We start from the raw sequence: 23,821 nt of genomic DNA, 5'->3' as shown, positions 1-23,821 counted from the left end.
ACTGGCTTGTGTGCAGGAGGTCTAGGTCACCCTCTGGCTCTTGGACCTGCAGACACCGGGCCTAATGTCGCCATGGTGTTTGCCTCCAGGGAGGGCAATGTCCACCTGCTGCCATCTGGCCCGCCCACCCCGCCCCATCCAAAGGCCCTGGTTCTGCCCTTGGGAAGGCACCCCCTGAGTTTTGTGTGCAAGGCAGGAACACCTGGATTTCTCTGGCTCCTTGAGTGGGGCCAGCTTGGAGGAATTTCCCAAAGCCTATTAGAGTAGCGCTGCCTCCTGCCTGCCTCCTCTGGCTGGGCAGGGCTGAGGGCGGAGGGAGAGAGACAGGGAGGGGGCGAGGAGGAAGGGAAAAAAAGTTGGCAGTCCGACAGCAGAGCTGTGTCTGCATCCATCGCTGAGGAGGCCCGTGTGGTGTGGGGCGGGCCAAGAGCGAGGAGCGCCTTCCTCCCTTTGTGCTCCCCCCTCCTTTCCTCCCCTCCTGGGCCCTATAAATAGGCCCAACCCAGGCTGTGGCTCAGCTCTCCAAGGGAGTCAGCACCAGGCAGCAGCCTCTAGCCAAGCCCCCCCCCACCAGCATGGCCAGTGAGTTCAAGAAGAAGATCTTCTGGAGGGCGGTGGTGGCCGAATTCCTGGCCATGACCCTCTTTGTCTTCATCAGCATCGGTTCCGCCTTGGGCTTCAATTATCAGGTGTCAAGCAATCAGACAGTGGCCCCGACCCAGGACATCGTGAAGGTGTCACTGGCCTTCGGGCTGAGCATCGCCACATTGGCCCAGAGCGTGGGCCACATCAGTGGTGCTCACCTCAACCCGGCCGTCACACTGGGCTTGCTGCTTAGCTGCCAGATCAGCATCCTCCGGGCCATCATGTACATCATCGCTCAGTGCATTGGGGCCATCGTTGCCACTGCCATCCTCTCAGGCATCACCTCCTCTTTGACCAGCAACTCTCTCGGCCGCAATGGGGTGAGTGGGTTGGCCCCAGGCTTGGGAGGTTCTAGAATGGGACAGAGAAGGCCTTGATCCTACCCCTCTGCCCATTGTCCAGATGTAGACACTGAGGAACTGGGAGGACTAGAGGTTACTGAAGGTCATGCAGAGTGTTGGGGTCAGAGTTGGGGCTGGAACTCAGCTATACCTGCAGCCTGCTTTCTGCCAGGCACTGTGGAAAGCTAAGACTCAGAGAATAATGGTCTTACCAATGTCCCCTGTGGGGCATCTATTACAAGGAATAAGCTTTGCCGGTAGCTAATGCTTGGAGGCAGTTAACCTTCGGGCCAACAGTGCCTTGCTGCTGGGCTGAAGTTTCTTTACCCCTTCAGCTTTTCCTGTGCCACCAGCTGCCTCTTCCTACAGGCCCTGGCCCTGGGGAAACTCTGGCCACTGTTCTCAGCCACCCTGACCCAGGTGCCTGGCTTGGTTGCAGGTAGCCTGCAAGTGTGTGAGCAAGACTTCCCCTTCATCAGTCAGGTAACATAGCCCTAGAAGCCACCACTCCCAGCTGCTGGCACTCACACGTGTCTGCCAAACAAATAGCCTATAAGGAGAAAGCTCTCTCCTGTTCCACTGCCCCCAGGAATGGGACACAGAGACAGGAATGCTTTCTGCGGCAGCTTGGAGAAAATTTTCCTGGATTACAATGTGTGTGTGTGTGGTGGGAGGAGGGGTGGGCAGGATGGAAGGCAAGGAGCTGGGGACACCCTGCCTCCCCTCTGGGCTCTACTCCCAGTCCACAGGGACTATAAGGTGTGGCATGTGTGTATGCATGTGTATGTGTGTGCACGCATGCACACACACACACATGTGTATTCTGGTGTGGGTCCCTAAGCTTGTGTAAGTTTCTAGAAGTGATCCTATGAGTGTGTTGTGAGTGAGTATGAATGTGGGTAAGTTTGTAACTGTTTGAGCCCACTGCTCCTGGCTTTCATGCCATCTGGGCTGGGGTCACTAATGATAAGCAGATGTTGGTGACTGGGTGGCAGCTGCAGAAAAGAATTCCTTGTGGAGCACTTAGCACAGCTAAGTGGCTGTTGGCAGTCGCTGCCTGTTGTCACAGACCTGGGCTTTTCCAGCCCCTCAGCCAAGTGCAAACTCAGACCTAGCTTGGGCCACATGCAACAGGGGGCATTTTGGCCTGAAAGGCTGAGTGAGGGTTAGAGTTTGGAACGGGTGAATGTAGTAGAGGGCCCATGAGGACAGGCAATCCTCGCAAGGAGGGAAGGACACAAAGGAGCAGAGAGAGGAGAAGTCAGATCTAGAGAATAGAGGCTGGTGGGAACTGGGCATAGCAGATGGGTGTGGGGACAACCAGGGAGCCAGCAAGGGCTCCCAGGAGTCAGCACAGCGTGTTTATAGCAGTCATCCTCTTGCTTCTAAGCCAAAGTTCAGACCCTGGTGAAGCTGCTGGGTGAGGGCTCAGAGAGTGTCTGGTACAGAGGGCAGCTGGCATGGCTGTGGTAGAGAGGATTAGCACTTTTTCTGCCACAGTGACACCTTACCTGGACATCTCATTGAGCCAACCTCTGCTCAGCCTAAGATTGAAGATTAGCTCTGTGGCTGGAGTTTAGACTTTAGCCGGAGAAGACGTGGTTGAGATGTGTATAGGGAAAAGAGCTAGGGCAAGCTCCTCTGGGCCTCTGGGCCTCTGGGTCTCAGTCTTTCCCTTGGGACCAGGGCTAAGTGATCTCAAGGAGGGGTCTCTGGGTGGGTCAGACCCGCACTGAAGCTGAGCTGGATGTAATGGGGGTGCGAAGAGGGTCCTCATGGGGAGGGAGCTTGGGCCTTCTCAGGCTGTCTTCTCTTCTCTCTCAAAACATACGTATCTGCTGGCAAAGGTTTTGCTCTCTGCCATGTGGCCATCCCAGGCAGATACAGGGAGGGTGGGGCACTTTCTCTGCCCATCTTGATCTGGCCACACCCTGCTCTGGTGCCGCATGCCCTATCTGGCCTCCCTTACCCAGAATCAGCCCACACCAGAGCTGGGAAGTTGCAGACGGTGCAGGAAGAGGGCCAGCCTAGGGTGGGGTCAGGGAGGCAGGCACTTGAGTTCAAGTCCTGTCTACTACTAACTTTTTGAGTTGCCTTGGAGCTGAAGACCCTTAGGCTCAAAGAGGGGATCCAGGAACTTGACTTTAGGTCCCTTGACATCTCTTGACTGTACCTATCCCACTAGTAGGCCTACTTTGTTCATGTAGTATTTGACCCTTCCCAGGAAGTTCTGGCTGAGAGTGCAAAGGGATGGAACATTATGATGATGTTTTGGGCACTATCCTGTCCAGAGATGGATGCTTGATATCAGGAGTTACATTCCAGAAGTACAAATCCTGGGTCTAGAAAAAGAAAAGTTTTCCCTCAAAGGCTCCCATTGGACACTAAACCCAGGATCTGAAGAGGCCTTGGGATTGGTCTTGATGCCTCAAGAGGCAGAGACTAGCATGCCCAGCAGGTGACACACTCTTTCCTCCATGCTCTTGGGGAGGCTCCACAGCCCCTCTGGCCCCAGGCCCCATCCTGGCCAAAACCTGGGTGGAGTGGGCCATAGGCATGGAGATTTCCAAGAAAAATAGGAAAGTGGCAGGAAGTGGTTGGGGTGAGTCAAGGGGTGTCCCCTGGAGACATAGTGAGGGCAACTTTCTCCTCACTGAGTCAGGACTCAGGATACGCCCTAGAGAAACCATGGCCTCTGTCCAGCCTGCAGGGTCCTGGCCTGTTCTAAGAGCCAAACCCCAATCTTGGCCAAGAGTGAGAGCCTCAGAGGCAAGGGTTGGTGCCCTGGCCTTTCCCTCCCTAAGATCTGTCCCTAGTATCCTGTGTGGCCCCAGTTCTCAGCTGTGAAATAGGGCTGCAACAGGATGTAGCTGGGCTTTAAGAAGTAGAAGACACTGGTTGGCTTGTGAGTCTCGACCCTCTGCTGGCGTTTTTACTCTTCCCTTTGCTGGCTTCCTCCTGTACACTCCTTAAGCACAGCTTGGTCCTACAGGGTCCTGGGTGCTGATTCCGGGATGAGTCAGCCCAGTTCCCTGCCCAGGAAAGCTTACAACCCAGGGCAAGCTAAGCCTGTCCACAGCTGCCTGAGATAGGAGACAGAAGGCAGATGTGATAAGTTGGCTACGGAGCTTCTGGACTTCCAGGATGGGGAGAGCCAGATTTCAGGGAGAAGATGCCATGTGAGCCTGAATGTGGAGAGGGAAGGGGATTCCATAGGCCAGGGGGGCAATGGGAGGCTGTGCCCTGGGAGCTGTTGGGTGTGGCTGGTCTGGGAGTTTGTGGTGAGAAGTTGGACCTCAAATGGGGTGAGGGCTCAGGATTCAAGCCAGTGTCTGTCTGAGTCATGGAGAGGGCTGCATCCCTGGGCTGTCCCAGAGCTGTGATTTCAGTCACTGGGGGCTCAGGCACAGGGCAGATCTACCTTTTCTGGGTGTCTTCTCTTGGCCCTGATGATTCTGAGCTTGACTGCCTGTGGAATGCTTCTACTTGCTGTACCAGGGGCCAACCGCAGTCCTAAACATTTCCTTTCCTTCCCTTGCCCATGACTCAGTTTCCCCAGTTATAATATGAGAGGCCCCTCCTTCCTCCTCCAGAGCTTGAAGGTAGGTTGGGGAAGGGGACGCCAGACTTTTCCGAATCCATGCCCAGCCTGGCCTTCCCAGGGAGAGGCTGATGGCTGGGTAGTAGTGCTTCATCTGGGATATATAATTACTGTTTCCAGCCAGCACCAGATGAGGGGGAGGGTGCAGAGAGAGGTGGGAGTTTTGCGGTGGAGAGTTCCCTCTTGATGGAAAATTCTGATACTATTTTCCTCATTAGAGCATTCAGAGCATCCTAGCCAGCCCTAAGATTGCCCACCCAACAGCTGGCTCCAACCAGAACCCTCTCTAGAAATCTTTGTCTGAAGGGTTGAACCTCTGAGCAGGAAACAAGGCCCTCTGAAGTGCCTCAATCTGAGGGGACATGGCCTCAGGGGATAGAGCCTTATCTCAGCATCCCTCTCATATCTCAACTTACCCTAGACAGCCTTGCTGCAGCATGAGTTGAAGCCATTAGCTCATCACAAGGGAATTCCATGCCATCCTCTCCATCTGGACCATCAGGGCCCGGGCAGTGCTCTCATTTCTCTAGGGCTCCACCCAACAAGGCCCTTCTTTAGTGTTAGCTTCTCAGAACCTTTCCAGGCTAGTCAGACACCCCTGTTCACCCCTTGGAATTGGTTGAGGAAATTTTCCTTGCAAAGGAGGCCCTTTGTTCCAGCCTCCCTGGGAGCCATGGTCCCTGCCCTTTGGAAGCATCCAGATCTGAAATATCCCCAGTGACCAAGCTGTGAGCCCACACACTACCACCTTTCCCATTTAAGCCTTCAGAGCAGGAAAATATTGTCTGTGAAGCCCAGGGGCGACCAGGGTCCCTCAGCCAGTACAGCTCACTGGGAATCAGAGGGACCTCTGCCCGTAATGCCAGCATAGTGCCCAGGGGGCTACATGGAGCGATGGTACAGTAGGCTGGGTATACCCTGAGGCTGAAAATCCTAATTCAAAGATGGTAGAGCTGGAGAAGGCTCCCTTCCCCACCACCAGTTAATCCAGTGACCATAAGCACAGTTTTAGAGCATGGACTCCTTGGGAGACAAATTTCTGCTTAGTGTAAGTTTTTTAATTTTTTTTTTTTTTTTTTTTAAACTGAGAGAGGGCTGCCTCTGAGTCAGTGAGTCCCCTGTCACTAGCTGTGTACCAGTAGAATCTATCTGGCTGAAACTCTTCTGGAGCCTCTGGCTTTGTGGGGTGCAGCAGGGTGGTGGAAGGTTCCCTATCGCATGCTTTGTGCTACATTGAGACCAACAGTTTAGATAGCCTCATAGGAAAACTGAGCTCAAGTTTCTGAATGCTGGCCTGGAGGGGAGTCATGGCTCTTGAGGGTGGAGGAGGTGATCCACACTGGCTTGGGGGCCAGAGCAGCCTGATATCAGGGAGAGAAGAATTCTGGAGACTGTTTGAAGCTAGAATCTGGGCCTGCTCCCATTTTACTGATGGGGAAACTGAGGTCCACAGAGGAGTATAGACTTGTGGGAGGTTGCTCAGAGGGTCATGGCAGGACTATGGCCCAGCTTCCTGCCCCCCAGCTCTTATTATTTCTGTTGCTTCACAATACATGCACTCACGCCACACATGCATACACACACATACACATACATATAGCTTATACATGCGTGCCATGTACATGCACACAAGGGGCACACATGTAGGGGCATAGCATATTCTCAAGTCCCAGTGGTCACACTCAGGTCCTGGGACCCATAAGGTGGAGTGTGACTCCTCCACAGAGCCTCTTCCTTTCTGTGGTGGGAGGGATGGGCTGTCCTGGACTAAGGAAAAGGAGGGAGGGAGGGAAGGAGGAAGCCATTGCTTTGTGTATTGTTTCTTGTCAGGAAGAAGAAATGACTTCTGGGAGCAAATAAAGAGCCCTTTGAGACCCGCTACTCTCTTGCTTAAGGGGGCCCTCCTTGTCCCTCTCTCCCCCTAGTCAATGTAGGCACCTTCCTAGGGATGTGACACATAGGGATATGGTGATGTACTCAGAAATGCCGTTAGGTGTGCAGACACAAACACACAGCTGTGGTCATCACACATGACCTGTGTCACCCATGACACAAGCCACACAGAGCTCCTGGCATACCAGAGACCTGTGACATACTACACAGAGACCCCCAACATATCACATAGAGACCCCTCAACATATCACCTCTGACATATCACACAGTGTCTCTATTTTGCCAAGGAACAATATCCTGTGTGATAGCAATTCTCAGAGACAGCTGATGTTTTTGGCCAGTACATAATTAGTTTGTCTAATTGTCCCACCTGTGGTTCTAATTTGGGGGTGCAGAGTTCTGCATATTTTCCTTATATCAAATTTGTTGATTATGTGCTTCAAATTCTCTTTGTTTATATTATTCTGCTTCATTCTACCAGTTTCTGAAAGAGAGTCATTAAAATCTTTCACTCTGGGAATGGATTCATCAAATTCTCCTCATAACCTCATCAATGTTTGTGCCATTTTTCAGGCTACATTGTTAAGTGCATATAGGCTGAGGATTTTTATAGCTCTTGGATATATTTTTCATTTATTTATAGTGCTATAAGCTTGTAAATCTATACTTAAAAGGAAAAAGAGATGCACACTCAATTGGATGTATGTGGTTATGCACACACACAGCTACACCAGGCACTGATCTACGAAAATGCAAAAATCCATGGATACACAGAGGCACATACACAAATGAATGAATATCCATGGAGGCAGTTACCTAAACACAGAGTGATCCACTAAGGTTGCCCTGCTGCGCATTGCTGAGTCCTGGAAATGCTGGGGCAGGTGGGGCAGGTCTTGGTATCTATTGTTCCCTATTCCTTGATAGAGGATGTTCAGAGCCTCAGCCAGGGTAGGGTGCCAACATGCCTAAGCCAAGGCAGGGGCCCTGGACCTTATGTGCTGCAGAAAGGGTTTGGGGGCACATTGCCGGAGGAGGTCAGTCTTGAGCTGTTCTTGAGCATGGGACATGCTGGCAGCCACAGAGCCACCTTTTGCCAGCTCTCAGTTCAGATTGGGAAGAGCCAAGTCCCTTGGCTGGCCTATGGGTAGGCAGTGCCTTAGCCTGTGAGTGTGGGGAAGCAAAGACACCTGGGGCAGGAAGATGCTGAATAAGTTGCATTCTTTCCCAGGCCTCAGCCTCCTCATCAGTGGTGTCATCAAGCCCTTGCCTGGGCTCCCTATGAGGCCCAGAGTGGCTGAGTACGGCCCCAGATCTCCCAGGCTGGGGTCCAGAGTGTTTGCCTCCAAAGGCTGCCTCTAGAGAGGATGGGACTTCTAGAAAAGTAGCCTCCTCTGACCACACAGCTGAGCCTCTCCTAAGAGCTCTGGGCAGGGAAATTGTGAAGGTTCCTCTTTCCTGTCCTCACTGAGCTTCCAGGCCAGGGGTGGGGGATTAGGCATCGACATTCCGGGCAGGAAGATTACTTTCCTACAAGAGATACAGACAGTTCAGTGAGGGCATGGAGGCAGAAGTTAATTCAACTCCAGCTAGGGAACCAGAACAACTTCTTAGAACTTGCTGTTGTTGTTAGGTACCTTAGTGTCAGCTCTGACTCATGGCGACCCATGGTGTACAACAGAATGAAACACTGTCTGATCCTGCACCATCCTCACAATCCTTGCTATGCTTGAACCCATCACTGCAGCTACTGTGTCAATCCATCCTGTTGAGGTCTTCCCCTTTTTCACAGATCCTCTACTTTACCAAGCATCATATCCTTCTCCAAGTCTAAACTGGGCCTTGAGCAGTGGGTTTAAGTGGGTTAGGTGGCAAACAGAGAGCTTCTAGTCTTTATGATGCTTCAGATTAAAGATGTGAATTATGCTTTTGTTTTCATTGTACTCACCAGATTGTTACGGTTTCGGGCCTTTACCAGTGATATATAAGATCTGGGACAAGCAAAACTACCTAGGGATGTGCAAACATGTTCTTTTTTTCAATAGCAAGGGACCACAACTAGGATTGGCTCAAATTAAGTAGTAGTTCACTGTTAAAGGATTGTTTTTTCTGGGCACTAAGTTTCAACAGATTTTATTACCACTTTCAATTCTGAATTAGCTAGTTTTTCTAGATGTAAGAGAATGCAAGTGTATGTGATGCTCAAAGGAGAGGAGGTCAGTCAGTAGACTCTACAGCAACCAGAAAAGCCTTCCTGATGGTGGTGGTGGATTGGAAGAGAAAGGTTGCCAACCCATGTGGCTCTAAGCAAAGAGCTCTGGGCAGTCAGGAAGGGGGAACCACCCGGAGTTCCCAGAAGAGGTGGCCGACCTCTCTTCTACCTGGGGCTCAGAGCTCTGAGCCTGGTACAAGCCTCCTTCCACTCCTCCCTCCCTATGCTCACTTTGCAAGAAAAGATGTGCCTCTGGGTAGGGATTGGGTCTCTTAGACCTGCAGGAGGAGATGAGCTCCCGAGGCCACAATGGTGACAGAACCCATGAGAGAGGCATGAGAGAGGCAGGGAGTCTGAGGCTGGCTTTAGCTATGTGGAGGAGCCACTTACTCTGGACTGCCGCCAGCCAGCAATTAGGCCCACCCTGGAGAGCAGAGGAGAGAGGAGAGAAGCTGCCAAAAGCTTCCTGATCGCTCAGACACAATGAGTAGCAGGACTGACAGGTGGTAGTAGTGGGGCATCAAAGCAGTCCCCCAGACCCCAGCTTCACCTGCATGGAGCTGCCTCCACTGCAGACAGCCTCTCCCAGCAGCCCCAGCTACCCTCACTCCCCTGAACTGCCCCCAGAAGAATTTATTCTACCTCTTTCCCTCTACCAGTCCCAAATCCTGTGGGTGTGATGAGAAGGAACTGGAGCAAGAGCTCTTTCCAAAAGTCTGGAGACATTCCAATTACCTTTGAACCACCCAACTGCTCTGGAGAGTGGGCAGGGGAAGGTAGATCTATTTTCCAGATGGTGAAACTGAGGACCAGCAAGGAGAAAGCACTTGCCTGTAATAACAGAGCCAGCAAGTAGAAGGCAGAACCTGAACTCAGGGTTCCTGCCTCCATGGCCCAGCCTGGGGGTCAAAAGAAAACTGTCCAGTGGTTTGGTGGACCTGAGGCACACAGCTCTTGGGGTCCATCAAGAAAGGCCCAGAGCTGGGGCTTCGAGGCAGGAGAGGAGATGTGAGTTATTTTTCCTGTAACCAGGGCGGCAAACAAAGGCGAGAAGAGAATTGTTCTATAACATGGCCTCAGGGTGGGGCCAGGCAAACCCCTGGAGGGGTGGAGACATGCCCTTACCTAGGATTCTACAAAATACTCTAGGTCTTGGGAGTACCCTCATGCTCTCAGGGTGGGAGGTGGAGGGTGAGACTTCCAGCTTAGGCTGTTTTGTCCACACCAGCCCTCCTGCCCCGGAGAAGGCAATGTAGGTGGCCATATCCGGGCATCTTTGCAAGTGGGCTTTTTGCCAACTTGGTCTGATTACTCTATGCTGGATGCACCTGGCCTGGGACTCCTACGTGGAGGTGGGTACAGGGTGTCCCAGGAAGGGTCCTGGTGCAGCTGCAGGCGGGCCTTGGGATCTCAGCAGCTCCCATTCCCTTCTTTTTCCATGAGTCATGTTTCTAAAAGTGACCCAGGAGTGAGTGGCAGCCAGAAGGTGATGGCTGGGGCCAATGTGGCCAGAGAGAAGGAGGGAGGGGTCCAGATCAAGAGGGAGGGAGAGACATGGAGACAGAGAGGGCAGGGCCAAGAAAGAATGGGAGAGAGAGACATTGGATGGGGGAGAAAGAGATAGAGGTGGGGAAGGAGAAACAGAGGGAAAAGGCAGCCAGGAAGATGGGCTCAAGGGAAAGGACAGAAAGAGCTGGGGAAGAGCTAACTGAAGAAGCCCTCCCCTGGCTTTGGGATTTTGTGATGGAGCAGAAGATGAGGTCGAATATACTGGACTTGGGGGTGTAAGCAGTGTTCCAGCTGTGCCCTCCACCCACTTGCTGCTCCTTCCATTCCTGAGGTTTGGCCCCTCCCCCATGACCTTGGTACCCTGGCCTGGAGAGGAAACCCCCAGCATACCCCAGGCCTCTCTGACCTCTAGGCAGATGGGGCAGGATCTTGGCAGGCACTAGGGATGGAGCTTCATCTACAGGTGGGGTGAGGGGACAAGGCTGAACTCCAGATGCTTGACTGCTGTTTGCTGTGTTGCTTGCTCAGGGCCTGACCGCTCTGGGTGATGAGAGGCTACTGTGACGGGCTCTGAACATGTGTGGGGTCTGGCCTTCGGTGCCAGGGGCAACACAGTCCCGCCTGCCCTACTCACCAGGCCACCTGTTTCCCTGCAGCTGACGGCTGGTGTGAACGCAGGCCAGGGACTAGGCATCGAGATTATCGGCACCCTGCAGCTGGTGCTGTGCGTCCTGGCCACCACTGACCGTAGACGTCGTGACCTTGGAGGCTCAGCTCCCCTGGCCATTGGCCTGTCTGTGGCACTGGGACATCTGCTGGCGGTGAGTGAGAGGCCTTCCCAGGTGGGGGTTGGGGAAATGGCACAGAGCAGCTCAGGGGACTAGAGGAGTGGGCCTTAATGTAGGCAGAGGATGGGACCTCTGACAAGATTCATGCCATGGGCTGGGGGAGTGGATGGCAAGTCCTCTCCTCAGGGCTGGGAGACTGGCGTCCTCCTCCAGATGGGGAGGCACAAGGGCCTTGTGACTACTTTTCTGGATCAATGTCCTCTCTTTCTGGGTCTGGTCATTCCTTACCCCTGCCTCTACTGATTTTTATTTTTTATTTTTTGCCTTCTCTCCCTCCATCTCTTCCACCTCCTACTATGCCTCCTTCTTTCTGTGTCTTTCTGTATCTCTCCCTGGCTCTCCCTCATCCTCCTTTCTCACTTTCTCTTCATCTTTATTTCACTGCCTCTAATCTTTCTCTCAATCTCATTTTCCTCTTTGCTGTCCCTCCCTCTCTTCCTTTCTGTCTGTCTCTCTCCTCATAGATCGACTACACTGGCTGTGGCATTAACCCTGCTCGGTCCTTCGGATCCGCAGTGATCACCAACAACTTCACCGATCACTGGGTAGGTGTTCTTGGGGCTACCCAGCAGAAGGGGGTTTGAGGCTTTCCACCAATCTGGCAGCCTGACTCTTCCAGGAGCTGCTTTTCTCCATCATGGGGACTTGGAGACAGCTGGGAAGAAGTGCTGTGACTAATGCACTGATAAGGAAACTGAGGCCTGAGATGAGGGTGAGGTCAGGTCACATAGCCACCTGGTTCCATGCCATTCCAGCAGCATGGCTGAGAGTGTGGGTCCTGGCTGTGCCATGTTCCAATTTCCAGAGAAGGCTGCCCACCCTCTTAAGCCTTCATTTCCTGAGCCGTGTAATGGGGATATGGTGGAACCTACCTCATGGGGCTGCTGGGGGGATGACAGGAGCGAGTACCACAAACTGAGCTCCACACTTCGCATAAGCTTAATGGATTTTAGCTGTTGTAGATATTTTTGCTTCAGGCCAAGCTTTTATCAAAGGAAGTCATTTCTGTGGTTGTTGTGTTACCTATATTTTTACAATATAAACACACATATACACATATCTGAACAAACAAAAATAAGATTCCTGTCTCTGTGGCCCTATTGAAGCTGGAGTGGGCAGTGACTACCCTCAAAAAGAAGCTAGTACTGACCAGGCTAGGCCCCCTATGCTGGGCCACACAGAGCCAGGGAGATAGATGTCCACGACCATAAACCATGGCCTGGAGGTAGTTCTGGGGCAGCTGAGACCAACATGCTTATTAAGGCAAAAAGAAGTCTTAGAGAAGCCTTCTCATTCATGCTAAAGTGCTGACATCTTGTGATTAAAGACCACAAAATCCTCCCTCAGCCCAAATATCTCCTATTCCCCATTGCCGCTTCTTCTTCCTTCCAGCAGCCATCAATTCAATTCCTACTCATGGAGACCCCATGTGGGTGTCAGAGTGGAACTGTGCTCCATGGAATTTTCAGTGGCTAATTTTTCAGAGGTAGATCATGAAGCCTTCCTTCTGAGCTGCCTCTGGGTGAACTTGAACCTTCAACCTTTCTTTCTTTTCTTCTTTTTTTAAATTTTCATTGTGATTTGGGTGAAAGTTTATAAGAGCAAATTCATTTTTCATTCAGCAGTTCACACACACTTTGTCTCATGACATTGACATCAATTTCCCACAATGCAACAGCTCTCTTCCCACTTCCTCCCCATAGTTTCCTCTTCCCTGTGTCCTTCCCTCCCATTCATTCCTGCCCCCTCCCTCCTGAGTAGTCTCCCTGTGCATACACAGGCCTTCTATTCTCCCATGATTGATCTCTCCAAGGAGTGTATCTACCTAATGTAGATGTTCAGCTCATATGCCTGTCTTTTGTTTGACTGGAAACCACAGGAGTGGGTTCATTTCCAGACCTGAAGAGCAGCTAGGGGCCATAGTCTCAGGGGTTCCATCAGGCTCTATCAGACCAACAAACCTGGTCCCTTTTTTTTTTTTTTTTTTTTTAATGACTTTGAGCTTTGTTACACATTGTTCTCCCACACTGTCCAGGATCGCCTATGTAGATCCCCCTCTGAATGGCTGACAGTGGCAGTTGGGTACCATCTAGTTCTTCTGGTCTCATAGTTGTATAGGCTGAGGATTGCATGGTGTACCAGTCCCTTGGACTAATTGTTTCCATGTGTCCCTGCTTTTCTTCATTCTTCTTCGCTCTGGATTAGAGAGACCCATTGTTGCATCTAGATGTCTGCTTGCAAGCTTTTAAGATCCCAGTCGTTACATACCAAAGTAGGATGTGGAACAATGCTTTTGTGTAGTATGTTATGTCAATAGAGTTTTATGTCCCCTGTGACTATGGTCCTGAGCCCACAGGCTCCACTACTACTCCCTCTGGGTAGCTGACTGTGGCCAAGAAGTGAATATAACCTTGTCCCTTGTCAGTTCTATTATATACCTGGAAATTCTCACAGAATACACAAATACACTTGTAGAAACATTGTCTGCCAACCCTATACATGGTCATGGGCACACTCCCCCTTGCATAGACATACCTAACATTTCAGCCTGTCCACCTATCTATCCACCCATAAATCAATGTTTGCCATTACTGGCAATACAGTACTGTATGTGCAAAAGGGTTCATCTTTGTTGTCTGTACCTCCCATGCACCTCTCTCTTAAATTTACATTAGGTAGATACACTCCTCTTCCTCAATGCCACCATGTTGATCACTCACATTTGATACATTGCCCTTCCTTTCACCCAAATCAATACTTGTCTCTACCTATCTAGCACTGTTCCCTTCCCACCCCTCCCCCCCGATAATGAACGAAGAAAATTTCCTTCCATATATAAACCTTTTCTTGATTTTTTACAATAATAGACTAATACAATATTTGTCCTTCTGCAATTGACTTATTTCACTCAGCATAAAATCCTCCAAGTTCATTCTTGTTATGTGGTGTTTTGCAGATTCTACATTATTCTTTAGGGTTTCTTAGTATTCCATTGTGTGTATGTACCATAGTTTTGTTATCCATTCTTCTGTTGATGTGCACCTAGGTTGTTTCCATCTTTTTGGTATTGTAAATAATGCTGCAATGAACATGGTGTGCATATATCTGTTCTTGTCCTGGCTCTCATTTCTTTAGTATATATACCTAATAACAGAATGGCTGGGTCAAATTGTATTTCTAATTCCAACTTTTTAAGGAATCGCCATACTGCTTTCCACAGTGGTTGTACCGTTTGACAGTCCCACCAGCAGTGTATGAGCATCCCAATCTCTCCACATCCTTGTCAACATTAGTTATTTTCTGTCTTGTTGAACTTTGCTACTAGTACTGGGCAAGATCGTATCTCGTTGTTTTGATTTGCATCTCTCTAATGGCTAATGATTGTGAACATTTCTTCATGTGTTTGTTGGCCACCTGAATATCCTGTTTGGTGTCTATTCATGTCTTCTGCCCATTTTTCAGTTGGATTATTTGTCTTTTTGTTGTTTTTCTATAAATTCTAGCGATAAGTCCCTTGTCAGATATGTCATTGCTGAATATTTTTTCCCAATCTGTAGGTTCTCTTTTTACTCTTTTAGAGAAGTCTTTGGAAGCACATAAAAATTTAATTTTTAGAAGGTACTATTTATCTAGTTTATCTTCTACTGTTTGTGCATTTTGGGTTATGCTTGATAGTCTATTTATGCCATATATACCAAACCAAACTCACTGCTGTTGAGTCGGATCCACCTTATAGCGACCCCTCTTTGGGTTTCCAAGGCAGTATTACTATGGAACTAGATCACCCAACCTTCCTTCCAAGGAGTGGCTGGTGGGTTTGAACTGCCAGCCTTCTGGTTAGCTAGCAGTCAAGTGCCTGAGGCACTATGCCACCAGAGCTCCTCAGTTTTGGCAGCACCATTTGTTAAACAGGTATTCTCTTCTCCACTTAATGGATTTCAGTGCTTTGTCAAAGATCAGCTGACCCTAAGTCAATGGATCTATTTCTGAGTTCTCAAATCTATCTCATTGGTCTATGTGTCTGTCATTGTACCAATACCAGGCAGACTACTATGACTGTATAGTAGGTTTTGAGATCCGGTGGTGTGAGACCTCCTACTTTGTTCTTCTTCTTCAGTAGTGCTTTGCTTATCTGAGGTCTCTTTCCTTTCCATATAAAGTTAGAGGGTTGTTTTTTTTTTTTTTGTTTTTTAAAGAATGTTGATGGGATCTGGTTTGGGATTGCATTGAATGTATAGTATAGATTGCTTTGGGTAGAACTGACATTTTGACAATGTTCAATCTTCATATCCATGTGCATGGTATGTTCTTCCATTTATGTAGCTTTCTTAGGGTTTCTTGAAGTAGTCTTTTTTTAGTTTCTTTTGTTCAGGTCTTTTGTGTCCCTGGTAAGATTTATTCCCAAGTATTTTATTTTTTTGGTAGCTATCGTAAATGGTATTGATTTCTTTATTTCTTTTTCAGCTATCTCTTTGCTGGTGTAGAGGAATCCAACTGATTTTTGGATGTTGATCTTGTATCATGGCACTATGCTAAATCTCACAATTAGTTCCAGTAGGTTTTTTTTTTTTTTTTTAATTTTTTCAGAATCTCTTGGGTTTTCTAGGTATAGGATCACATCATCAGCAAATAGGGGTAATTTTACTTCTTCCTTACCAATTTGGATGCCTTTGATTTCCCTTTCTTGCCTTATTGCCCTGGCTAGGACTTCTAATACAATGTTGAGTAGAAGTGGTGATAGAGGGCATCTTTTTCTGATTCCTGTTGGCAAGGGGAATGGTTTCAGTTTATCTCCATTGAGAATAATGTTGGAAGTTGTTTTTGCATATATGCCCTTTATTATATTGAATAATGTTCCTTCTGTTCTTGTTTTGCTGAGAGTTTTCATCAGAAATGGGTGTTGGATTTTATCAAATGTCTTTTCAACATCAATTGATATAATCATGTGGTTCTTTTCTTTTGTTTTATTTATGTGATGGATGATGCTGATTGTTTTTCTAACATTGAACCATCCTTGTGTACCTGATATGAACCACACTTGGTCATAATGAATTATTTTCTTGGTATGTTGTTGGAGTCTATTGGCTAGGATTTTGTTGAAGATTTTTGCATCCATATTCATGAAGGATATTGGTCTGTAGTTTTCCTTTTGAGTGATGTCTTTGCCTGGTTTTGGTATCAAGGTTTTTTGCTTCATAAAATGAATTTAGGAGGATTCCATCCTTTTCTATGCTTTGGAATAGTTTGTGTAGGATTAGTGTCAGTTATTCTCTGAACGTTTCATAGAATTCTACAGTGAAGCTGTCTGGGCCAGGACATATTTTTTTGGTAATTTTTTTTTTATGACCTGCTCAATTTCTTCTTTTGTTATGGGTCTGTTCAGCTTTTCCACATCAGTCTGTGTTAGTTTAGGTAAGCAGTGTGTTTCTAGAAATCTGTCCATTTCTTCCAGATTTTCAAATTTGTTGGAGTACAGTTCTTCATAGTATCCTGGTATTATCATTTTTATTTCAGTTGATCCTGTTGTGATGTTACCCATTTCATTTCCTCTTCATATTATTTGTATTCTCTCCCTCTTTTCCTTTGTTAAATTTGCCAGTGGTTTGTCAATTTTATTAATCTTTTCAAAAAACCAACTTCGAGTCTTGATGATTTTTTCTATTGTCTATTTTCTGTTTCATTGATTTCTGCTCATATCATTATTATTTCCTTTCTTCTGGTGACTGTAGGTTTCTCTTGCTGTGCTTTTCTAATTGTTGGAGATGTTGATTTAAAGTGTTGATTTTGGCTCTTTCTTCTTTTTGATGTGTGCATTTATTGATATAAATTGGCCTCTGATCACTGTTTTTTCTGTGTCCCCAAGATTTTGGTATGTTGTGTTTTCATTCTTATTTGATTCAAGGAATTTTTTAATTTCATTTTTCATTTCTACTATTATCCAGTCATTCCTAATGAGGGTGTTGTTCAGGTTCCATGTGTTTGCTCTTTTTTTGTTGACCTTCCTATTGTTGATTTCTAATTTGATAGCATTATGATCTGAGAAGATGTGTTTTTAAATTTATTAAGACTTGTTTTATGGCCTAACCTATGGTCTATCCTGGAAAATGTTCCATGTGCACTGGAAAGAATGTATATTGTGCTGTTGTTGGGTGGAGTGCTCTGTAGATGTCTATAAGGTCAAGTTGGTGGATTGCATTGTTCAGTTCATCTGCATCTTTGTTGAGTTTCTTTCCAGTTGTTGAACCTTCAAACTTTCTGTTAGCAGCCAAATGCATTAACTGTTTGTACCATTTGCCATATTGTTGTTAAGTGCCATCTAGTCAGCCCCAACTCATACTGACCCTATATACAACAGAATGAATCACAATCTGTTCCTGTGCCATCCTCACAATCCTTGCTATACTTGAGCCCATTTTTGCAGCCACTGTTTCTGTCCATCTTATTGAGGGTCTTCCTCCTTTTTGGTTACCATCACTTTACCATGCAGGATATCCTCTAGGGAATGGTGTCTGCTGACCAAAGTAGATGAGATGAAGTCTGGCCATTCTCACTTCCAAGCAGCATTCTGGCTGCACTTTTTCCAGAACAGATTTGTTTGTTCTTCTGACAGTCCATGGTACTTACAGTATTTTTTGCCAACACCACAACTCAAAGGCATCAACTCTTCTTCAGTCTTCCTTATTCATTGTCCAGCTTTCACATGCATATGAGATGATTGAAAATACCATGGCTTGGGTTAGACACACCTTAGTTTTAGGTGTCCAAAGTTCTACCCTTAGTGCTTCATGCTTTGAGATTCAGCATCGCCCACCTCTCTGCCATGCCTCATTGAGAAGTTCAAAAGAACCCCTCTAATATGGCAGTGGGGGAGGGAGGAAAGCTGGGGAAGTTTTCCAAGGATGGGGGAAGACCATGTGTCCTCTGAGAAGGCCTGTTCTACTTCTAGATTTTCTGGGTGGGGCCATTCATCGGAGGAGCACTGGCTGTGCTGATCTACGACTTCATCCTGGCCCCACGCAGCAGTGACCTCACAGACCGCATGAAGGTGTGGACCAGCGGCCAGGTGGAAGAGTACAACCTGGATGCGGATGACATCAACTCCAGGGTGGAGATGAAGCCCAAATAGAGGGGGGACTGGCCCAGGCATCCACTGTGGGGGCAGGGGGCAGGGGCAGGGCAGAGGGAGGGGAGGGGTGAAATTATATTGTAGACACTCTGACAAGCTGGCCAAAGTCACTTCCCAAAGATCTGCTAGACCTTTAAGGTCAAGCATAATTTTGGGATGTTCCTGTCACTTTCTTTCTCTTTCTCTGTTTCTGGCCTCAGGGCTTCCTGAGGACCAAGATTTACCAATCATCCACTCCTTTGAAGTAATGGAGGAGGTGAGAGAGAGGGACTTGCCTGCTAAATTGTTCCCTCAGGGTGTGATGGGAGGTGTGCCAGAAAGTCCTCCTTCATCCTAAAGTTGCTCGTGAACTCACCTGCCACAGGTGCCTGGGGTTCCACCATTACTGCTTTGGACCATTGGGTCAAGGGCCTCCTTCTCCCAGCATGCACTCTGCGTGTGCTTTGACGGGAGAGATTGTAGGCCATGAAGTGGTAGGGGCCAGGTTGCATACAATTGTCCTTTTCCGTTTAGCTTGCTCCTAGGGTCATCCCTTTTTTGGACTGGATGCATGCCCTAAGGATCTCCCCTATCTTGGGGCTTCAGTGATCCCATCTGCACAATGGAAAAGTAAGGGAGGGCTACGTGGTTCTGAGGTCCATCTCTATGTTTCTCTAAGCATAAACACACCATGGATTCTAGAAGATATAATCTAGACCAGCACTGCTTCTTCCACTTGCCCTGTGTTATTCTCAGAAGTACATAGCTGTATTTACACACATATGTGTACATGTGGGCCACACATACATATTTCAAAGCATTGACTATCAGGCAGTCTAGGTCATGGAAAGTCCAGGTAATGACCACTATGGAGTGGCTGCACAAGACCATGAAGGCCATTTAGAGAGTGAAGGAGGAAGACCAAGTTTCCTTAATAGAATTTCAGTTGGTCTTTTCCACCTACCACTGCATCATCTTGGTAATGATTTCAGTTCTCCTCTTGCCAGCATAGCATAGGTTGCCATTATCCATGTGCATGTGTGCTTATTAAAGGGCAGTTGGGTTATCTGAAGCCCCAAGACTGAGGACAGAATGGCTCTGATGAGGATCAGCCCATGGAGGCCGATGCCCTCACTGGATGTAGAGGGAGTCCCCAAGTACACAGGTGATCCTGAAGGGGAGGAGCAAATCTCCTGTTGGTTAAAGGCTTTGGGGCAGTGGGCAGCCTACACCAGTTCCTTGAGTGATGCCAGCAACAGCCTGTCCCTCCTAAATCATCAGGAAAGGAAGTCAGCCTTGACAAAATGAGGTTCACTACTGGTGCAGCCCAAGGGCAGTTCAGAGCCTTGCGTCTGCTTGGGGCCTGGATTCTTCAGCTCAACTTTCTCCACAAGTCCATTCATTCCACCAGGGCCAGAGCAGTTCGACCGCCTGTGACTCGAGCCATGATGGGGAGGAAAACCAGGAGACGCAATTGACCAGGAGGCCCTTAACAGGCACCAACACAGCTTGACAGCTACACATTCTCTTCTCCATTATCTAGCAGGGACTTATAGCCCATTTAACAGATAAGGAAACTGAGGCCCAAGGTCCCACAGCTAGATAATGGTGTGGCTGGACTGAGCAGCTAAGGTCATGTCTGGCTACAATGTGGACCGTGAAATTGACTTTGCTCCTTCCCAGTTTCTAGGTTCCTGCCTAGGCAAAGAACAGAGGCCAGGAGGAAAGGAGAGATGGAGGGGAGAGAGTGTAGAATTTGCTTCTGCCTTGTTTTGCCCACGACGTACAGGATCTTGCATCTGTCTGCTCTGCATATGTGTCTCTCTGGAATTGAAATTTCATTCTATGTTAAGGAAATAAAGGAAAATGACTTGTAAGGTCCTCCAGCTTCTTGCAGTTTTCTATTTTTGGTAACATCCCCACAAGGGGCCCCTGGATCTGAGAGAAGATTGGGTCCTAGTCCAAAGGGCCCAGTCTGAGGGGAGCCACTGCCTGCCACATCCTACAAGCTTATCTGAGGGGCATAAGGTCCTGCCCAGGGGAGCTCCAGTCTGAAGGGAGGCATGGCTCTGCCCTCATAGCCCCAATTAGGGATACTTCCTGGGCCCAGTGGGATGACTTTGGGGATCTGTGCGAATATGAACCAGTTTAAATGGGGTAATGGGGAGCCATTTTTGATTCTGGAGTATAGAAGTGATGGGATAAAGTAGGATTGAAGTCTCACAGCCCTAGAGAATTCCAAAGACTTCCCAGGCCTCTTTCCTTCTCTTGCTCCATCACACTTTCCAACCCCACTTTGTACCTACATTAGGCACTAGAGCCCACTGGCTAGGCCCCAGGGAGCTCAGTCTCACTGAGGAGACAGATTTGCCCATTAGATTTGAGTGACATTAATGCTGTGTACAGGTGTTCACAATGTGCCCTGGGTTGGGTGGCCAAAGGAGGCAAATGACTCTGGTTGTAGAGCACCAAGAAGAGCTTCACAGAGGCCATGGTGCTTATCTCGGTCATGATAGTGATCTCTAGTAAGCTAAGAGGGGAAGAGCAATTTAGTCCTTGGGTTCTTAACCTTGAGGGACTCAGGGTTCCCTGACTCCTGAGATCATATACCACCTTCTGTGAGAATGTCCATTTCTCTGTGGAGGGTCTGTAGCCTTCATAAGACTCCTAAGGGGTCATCCTAGGCATAGAGAATCTGAGAACGGAGGTCAGAGTGGCCTAGACTGTGTCCTAAGAGTGGCAGGAAGCCCATGAAGAGAAGGGGCCTCTCAGTGCCGCTCCTGCCTTGACACCTGTCCCTGTGTAGCTCCAAGGCCTATGTGGACTGCAAGAATCTGATCAACAATCTTGAGCCCACACAGCCCCTTCCCACTCATGGTTTTCTGAGAATTGGGGCCACATCAGGCATAGGTGTCATCATCAACAGAGGAGGGAGTGGATACTCAGAGACAACATGGGTCCTATCCAAACTCACAGGGCAAGTTTATATCAAGCTGAGACTTAGACCTGGGCTTTTGATCCTCTTCCCTTCTCCCTTCACACACACACACACACACACACACACACACGCACACACAAGGTTATATTCAAAACAAGGCCAACCACATTGGGAAATTGAGTGTCTGAGAATGTGGAAGGGGCCATGGGCAGGCTTGTGCCTCCACTGAGGCCTGGTGTCTGAGAGGCTCCGAGAGCCACCAGTCTTCTGGAAATCTTACTAGACCACACAGGCAGGTGTTGCTATGAGTGTGGACTGAACAGAAGAGAGATGTTTGGGAAAATCCTAACCCACTATCCACTAACACTGTTCCTGTTCTGGAGGGCTTGACTGATGGTCATAGGAGTTATCTCATTCCATAAGGGCCCAGCCAGTGTTGGGGATAGAGGCTAGGTTACTCCAGTGAAGTTCCCTCAGTTCTCACTGTGGGTTCTGGCCACCTATCCCAACCCTTGCTCATCTGCCCCTAACCCACCCCACCCTAACCCCATTCCAATGCTTCTAGAATCCTAGTGTCAAGAGGCAGGGTCTGAAGAAGAGGGTAGGAACTCATATTTCTTGAACATCTACTATGTGTGAGGAGCCTACTTGGGACTTTACATATATTCTCTTTAATCTTTTCAGTATCCTTGTAAAGAAAGATGATTGCCCCATTTATGGAGGATGCTGAGGACCCTAAAGATGAAATTATTGGCTCAAGGCCACATAGGAGGTTAGTGACAGGATAGGAGTTTGAACTTATTTCTACTTTGTTTCACAGCTCTTTTCTCTCTGTGGTGTTGGCCTACTGTGACCTGCACTAGCTTAGCTCTGGGCCAGTCTGGCAGCCAGGTTTCCTCTGCCCAGAGTGAGAGGGAGGAGGATAGTAGGAGAATGACCAGTTCAGAAGCTCCCAGCATCAGGAGAAGCTATGTTCATTCCAAGGTCAGCTGGATGTGGTGTCTTCTTGAGACACATTGGCATCACATGGCTCAAGTGCCTAAGCCTACTTCCCTGGTGCTGGTCTTACCTTACCCTCCACAGTGCTCTCCAAAGCCTGGCTACCCCTTCTCTGTGAGGAAAACGTGTGATGAACTTGCTCATCTGGCAGTTGTCCTTTCCTACCAGAAGTGTACGGGAAGGGAAGGGTCAATGCTGCACTTTAAGGAATAGTTATGCACTATATGATACCCAAGGAGTTCTGGTAGCATAGTGCCTGAGGCACTTGACTGCTAACCAGAAGGCTGATGGTTCAAACCCACCAGCCACTCCTCAGAAGGAAGGTTGGACAATCTACTTTCGTAGTGATACCACCTTGGAAACCCAAAGAGTGGTCCCTATGAGTCAGGTCCAACCGACGGCATGTAACAACAACAATATGATACCCACTCAGGTCTTGGGGTAATAGCTTTAAGGCTGGGACTACTCCACACTCTCTCTTGTCTTCCAGCCCCAGGACCATCCCTGTCTCTGTTTTGCTAATGTTCAGACGAGCCTAGTACAGAGAGAAGTTTTGGTAAATAACTGGGACTAAAATGGAGTTCCTTGGACCACAGAAGCTCTTTTCTATTTCATTCATCAAATTTAATGGAGAGAGTAAATTTCCTGAAAACTTCCATGTTTCCCTTGTCTCGGGCTTCTGAGCATTCCAGAGACTGCACATATGAGACCCTTTGGTGGCAAGGGTACATACATCACCCCTCTCAGACTGGGCCCTCTCTGAAACCAGACCACAGCTTGCTTACTCTATCAGACTCCTCTATGTCCCAACCCCAAGACCTGCATATGGGGTAGTTCAGCTGGCCTAGAAGAATTTAATTTGTGCTTGACCTAGAAGGAAGCAGAATGTAATCTAGTAGTCACTGAATCCTAGAATATTTGTCTCTCCATTAATCTCACAAGAGCAAAAATCTGTGGCTCCACAACTGTCCCACTTCTTCTGAGGCCTCCTAGGAACCCTGGCCCAGATTGCACAATTTTCTTTTTTCTTCTTTTTCTTTTTCTTTTTTTCAATTGTGATTTGGGTGAAAATTTACAGAGCAAATTTACTTTCCATACAGCAGTTAACATACACTTTGTCTCATGACGTAGGCTACAATTTACCACAATGCAACAACTCCCCTCCCACTTCCTCCCGATAGTTACCTCTTCCCTGTGTCCATCCGTCCATGCACTCCTGCCCCCTGAGCTGTCTCCCTGCAGATTGCACAATTTTCCAAAACATTTTTCAAACCATATTGGAGGGAGGATTAGCCAGGTCCTGGCAATGAATGTTCATATCAGGCTGAAGTTGAATGTTAGCCACACATATATATGATGTCAAGCATTGCATAAGTCAGTCTCAGGTTTTGAAAGTCCAGGAATCTAGAATCCTTGTAGATACATGTTTCCCTTTTGGTATCTCACTTTCTCCTCCAGGATCAAGAAGTTTCCTCTTTCCAGACCTTAGAGAGGTACTAAGAAGTCTTTAGGGAGGAGAATTGATCTTTGAAACTGTCCTAGAATCAGCCAACTGGTCAAAGACAGATGCAATGAAGCTTTGATGTGTCTCATAATTCTGGCCCTCATCCCAGCATCATGTTGCATCTCAAAAGCTCATGGTGGCTGAAGGGGCTCAAAAGAAAAGATATGGGTGCTTCAAGGAACCCAGAACAATTATCCATCTCAAATGATCATGTAGGCTCAAAGAA

General features: G+C 48.2%; 1 protein-coding gene across 1 annotated transcript; it reads left to right on the top strand.

The window, feature by feature from the left end:
- Positions 1 to 575: 575 nt before the first annotated feature.
- On the top strand, positions 576 to 18,175 carry AQP1 (aquaporin 1 (Colton blood group)). Its single transcript, XM_007945390.2, has 4 exons — positions 576 to 965; positions 10,858 to 11,022; positions 11,514 to 11,594; positions 17,996 to 18,175. Exons 1-4 carry the CDS (start codon positions 576 to 578, stop codon positions 18,173 to 18,175), a joined length of 816 nt encoding a protein of 271 aa, XP_007943581.1.
- The last annotated feature ends 5,646 nt before the right edge of the window (positions 18,176 to 23,821 follow it).

Source organism: Orycteropus afer, unplaced genomic scaffold (assembly GCF_000298275.1).
Source record: "Orycteropus afer afer isolate SDZICR_OR568_19922 unplaced genomic scaffold, OryAfe1.0 scaffold00008, whole genome shotgun sequence".
Taxonomy (NCBI): domain Eukaryota; kingdom Metazoa; phylum Chordata; class Mammalia; order Tubulidentata; family Orycteropodidae; genus Orycteropus; species Orycteropus afer.
Note: the sequence above shows the minus strand (reverse complement) of the source record. Positions and strands in the feature narration are given on the sequence as shown.